This window comes from Cynara cardunculus, assembly GCF_001531365.2.
Source record: "Cynara cardunculus var. scolymus isolate 2C chromosome LG 5, CcrdV1, whole genome shotgun sequence".
NCBI classification, from domain to species: Eukaryota; Viridiplantae; Streptophyta; class Magnoliopsida; order Asterales; family Asteraceae; genus Cynara; species Cynara cardunculus.
The window spans coordinates 28443816-28449022 of NC_037532.1; the positions used below are offsets into that span (position 1 = coordinate 28443816).

A 5207-nucleotide genomic window follows, 5' to 3' on the forward strand; every position below is an offset into this window, starting at 1 on the left:
GAACATAAACGAACATAAATAAATATTATTTGAATTCAAAGTAAATAAATAAAAGATAATATATTAAACTTAATATATAAACGAACATAAACGAACGAATATAAATGAACATAAACGAACGGTAAATGAACGAACGAGACTCTTGTTTATGTTCGTTCGTTTAACTAAACGAACAAAAAAATAGTTCATGTCCGTTCATTTATTAAATAAACGAACTTCCCGCAGATTGAACTGTTCACAAACGGTTCGCTGAACGTTCGGTTCGTTTACAGCCCTATCGGTACTATAAAAACCATATTTTTTATAATTATTTTTAGATGTATATTATACTATATTAATTATATGGTACCACCGTTTGAAAAAAAATTTGGGTCCGTCCCTGCTGATATATAATAACCTTTTAATCGTTTCATAAAAGGATACATGCATCTAGAATGTGACGATTGATAAGCATGTGTACAACAATACTTAAATATTTTTTAATCAAACATGCACCTAACATGTAATAATATTTTAATCCTTTATTCTAAAACCATACGGTCTGGAAACTTCATTGCAATTATTGAATAAGTACAAATAAGAATGGGTCTGATCAAAGATCTCGTGGTTCCTACCAAGATTTATATTAGCATTAACTTCCTAAAGTTTTCAAACCTGTAATTACGATGGCATCTTTTTTACAATTCTAGACTTAAACTTTACAGCATAAATTAACTGATCCATAGAACTCTTCTATCAATATACTCTCCATGATATAGCAACCAAGAGCCGGTTGCCAAGAAACTGCCTAATAGAATAAATCATTAAAAAAACAAATGTAAAACTCAATGTGTCCTAAAATCAAGAGTTCAACCTTAACACATTAACTTAAATGATCCATTAAAACTATTTCCACGCCATACTCTCCACAATATAGCAACTAAGTGCCAAGTTGGTTAGTTGCCAAGACAATGCCTGATAACAATAAATCATCAACAAAACAAAGATAGAATTGAATGCATCCATTGGGATCACTGAAAGCACTGAAAATCTAAAACAAAGATAGAATAGAATGCATCCATCAAGTTGGTTTGGTTTTTGTTTTTTATGTTCCAAACCCATCACCAAGTGACATCTAATATAAGGCTTTCAATTAACAGATATCAGATATCTTAAGAGATAAATAAACACAAGGTATGACAGCAACCATGATCAATAGATTGCTAGAAAGTATGAAGTACATAGACAAATTACTAATTCAGATTCATTCAATTAAACTTCATAATCTTGAATAAAGAGTGTAAAGATACTTACCAGAGCCTGCAGCAGTAATAGCTTGCCTATACTTCTTATCCTGAACATCTCCAGCAGCAAAGACACCCTTTACACTTGTGAGGGTTGTTCCAGGCTTAGTCACAACGTATCCTTCGGAATCGAGTTCCAACTGACCATCCAAGAACTTGGTAGCTGGCTCATGACCTATTGCGAAAAACAAACCAGATACCTCTAAATTCGAAATCTCACCACTCACAACATTCTTCACTTTCAATCCTCCAAGAAGAGATTTTCCTTCTGCACCATAAGCCTCCACCACCGCTGAGTTCCATACAACCTCGATTTTAGGGTTACCCATAGCCCTCTGTTGCATGATTTTTGAAGCCCTAAACTCACCTCTCCTATGAATGATGTAAACCTTTGATCCATACTTGGTTAAATAATTGGCTTCTTCCATGGCAGAATCACCCCCACCAATCACTGCCAGTGGCTTACCTCTAAAAATCGGTGCAGCACCGTCACAAACAGCACAAGCCGAAATACCCTTGTTCCAAAACCCTAATTTTCCGTCATCAGATCCGGGGAAATGTAACCGCCTCGCCACGGCGCCGGTAGCAACGACAACAGAATCAGCAATAACAGATTTTGAATCGGTAAATACTTTAAAAGGAGTTGATGAAAAATCAACTTTGGTAACAGTTTCAGAAAAGATCTGAGTACCAAATCGAAGCGACTGATTCTTACATCGCTCCATAAGTTCAAACCCTAGAATACCTTCAGGAAAACCCGGAAAGTTCTCCACATCGGTGGTGGTAGTAAGCTGGCCACCAGCAGCAATGTCGTTGGCCATCCATCCTTCGAAAAGGAGAGGTTTCAGTTCCGCACGGGCAGCATAGATGGCGGCTGTATGCGCTGCAGGACCGCTACCAATGATGCAGAGGCGGGTTTTCAGGGTTTGGAGATCATCCATAGCGGCGGCGGCGGCTGCGGTAGTTGAGAACTTGGGAGAGGATATAATAGCGTCGGTGGCAGCGGCGGAGGAAGACCCGATGGTTGCAACTCCGATTAAATTGCGAGCCTTAAATAGAAGGTTTAGGAGTTTAGGGAAACAGGACTCCATTTTATTCTAGAATTCGACTTTTCTGCGTCAAAGTTAAAACGGGATGGCGCGTTATTTTTCCGAGATATTTTAGGCGGGAAAAACTGGCCGGCCGTCGAGATAATCAAGCCGCCGATCGCCATTACTTTGAACCAAGCTTTAATAGCAAGAGATTTGATGCTTTCCCATATCAATGTTAATCGAATTCCCTTCCTCCAAGCAACTTACTTTAGAGATCGTTGTTTTTTTTTAATTTGGTACACTATTTTAGTATAATGTTATATTGTTGGAAGTTTAATTTTTAGAGATAGAAATTCTGTTTTTTTAGATTAAAGTTTAAAATTGATCGAGATTATCTAAACACTCCTACCATTGTCACTTTGTGCAAGTATGTCACTACGAAACCAACTGTGTTACATTTTCTGAAAACACAAGGCATCAAACCAAGTCGAATCGACATGAAAACAGATCAAAAATCCTCTGGTTCCTTATATAAAATAAATCTCAAAATGGACGTGGATCGATCTTGAGTTCAAATTGCACATTTAAAGACCATAAAAAAGTCGTGCATGACGGGTGAATAGATGTGAAAGAGAAAATAATAGTCTTCGATTCACATTCCATGAAAAGTAAGTTGTCGTGTTTTCTAAAGAAGAAAATCTTAATTTCTCGATATCGACGATGCATTTAATGGTTATAACTATTGAGAACAAATTTAAATGTTAGGTATTTTTTTATCTGTAAAATAAAGAAATAATCTTAGAGGCTGTTTATTAAACAATTACCCGGTAAGTGTTGATCGGTAACTTTCTTCACTTGATGCACATGACAAGGGTTGAAAATCTTATCCGGTAAGAACGATGATAAGGATAGAGAGTCTTGCCCGGTAAGTGATGGTAAGAACTCTTACCCGAGTAAATTGTTCCATACGATACCGTTTTACTATATTATAATCTTATATGGTAAAATAAATTATAGTGTTTGACTCCTATTGATAAGCACTTACCGGATAAGTATTTAGGTAAAACGATCCCTTAGACTGGTTTTATGGTGAAAGAACATCCCACATCACGAACATCTACTTAAGAAGACGCATCGTTTTTTTAAGTCCGTCAATAGAATAGCTTAATATATCATAAATATCTGAGCATCCAAAGTTCCAAATTTTATATAAAACGTTTTTAATTCAACTAAGAAACAATAATGGTTGCAATGACTCAATTAAGCCCTATCGTTTTCTATTTGTCTTTATACATCAAACTTTTATTATTATAAATATATATTTTGTTTCAACCCCATAAAAAATATGATTTAACCCCAAAAAAAATTGTCATAAGGATTGTTTACCTAAATGCTTATTTGGTAAGTGTTTACCGTTAGGAGTCAACACTGTCATTTATTTTACCAGATAAGATTGTAGTATATCAAAATGGTATCGTATGCAACAATTTACCCGTTAAGCGTTTACCCGGGTAAGAGTCATCACCCTCACTTACCAAGTAGGACTTTTCATCTTTATCATTGTTCTTACTGGGTAAGATTTTTGACCATTGCCATGTTCATGCGGTAAGGAAAATTGTCCGGTAAGCATTTACCGGATAAGCGTTTAGTTACATCCATAAATTCATAAAAGAATAGTAATCTAAATTTAGATTTTTAGATTAATTTTAATTGTTAGATGTTATATGTTTATATGTTATTTATAAATCATTAATTGTAAGGTTAGAGTTTGTCGATTGTTAACCTTTTGTTAATTATTAGTTGTCATGATTAAGGTTTGCCATTTGATGTCTAATTGTTAATATTTTGGTAATTGTTAGGATTATAGTATCGTAGGGACCGATTACCAAGCACTTGCTGGTAAGAGTTTCCACCCTGACTTATGGTAAGGTTGTCGACAATTGTCTTGCCTCTAACCGAGTAAGATTCTCAGTTGTTGTCATGCTCGTCCGATAAGGTATGCGACCGGTTAAGCATTTACTGTAACACTCGAGTTTTTAAGTATGTTTTAATGAAGGTTTAAATGTGTACATGGTTTTGACTTCAAAAAATGTTAATATACTGAGTTTTAAATATTATAAATGTTGGCAAGAAGCGGTGCTTGGAAACCCTCAAAAGGAAAAGAACAGACAAAAGTCATGTTCCCGTGACCTGTCCCGCGACCTCAAGTCGAGTAGGCAGTTGCATAGGTCATTGTGGAAAAGGGGCCAAGAGACAACAAGGGTCTCGTGGCTAGGCGAACGACCTAGACCATGCTGAAAGTCTTGCAGGTTGTGAGCTCGGCATTGGTTGAGTGACGCAAGCGACATGCACCATGACCTAAAGTCGCAGGCCAGGTCGCGTAAAGCCTCCTTTGCATGTTAAAGGCCTATTGTTGTTCTTTTTCTTCCATTCTTCTCACCATCCTTTTCTTCTTATTATTTCTCTCTACTTCCCTCTTCATTAATTTCGTTTGGAAGGCATTTATTGCCATATTTCAAAGGTTTGTTTGGAAGCAATGAAGGCCAAAGATTTCAAATGAGTCAAGAATCAAAGCTTCCTTTTTAAAGATTTCATCTGTTTCTTGATTTTCTTGGTTTTCATCAAAACCTAGTATTTTAAGTTCATTCTACAATTTTACGAAACTATATACATGTTAAAATGTTATATTTTAGTTTCTCAAAGCTTTCTTTTCAAGTATTTCTCGTATGGTTGATTTTGGACCAACTAGGTCACATTTGGGGGTTTTGGGACTTTATGCCTTTTGATAAAAACAAGTGTGAGGAATGATTTTATATATATGACAGATTGTTGGTCCCAAAAGGGTCTACAAGAATACTAAACAGGTTGTAGAAGGGGGGGGATGAATACAAAC

General features: G+C 35.9%; 1 protein-coding gene across 1 annotated transcript in view; it reads right to left on the reverse strand.

The window, feature by feature from the left end:
* LOC112512555 (thioredoxin reductase NTRB-like) overlaps nucleotides 1–2499 on the reverse strand; it is a 4318-nt gene extending 1819 nt beyond the window's left edge. Inside the window, exon 1 of the mRNA XM_025118579.1 lies at nucleotides 1294–2499. Within this exon, the coding sequence (XP_024974347.1) occupies nucleotides 1294–2374 (1081 nt within the window). The 5' untranslated portion in view covers nucleotides 2375–2499. The remainder of the gene's footprint in view (nucleotides 1–1293) is intronic.
* Between the last annotated feature and the right edge of the window lie 2708 nt (nucleotides 2500–5207).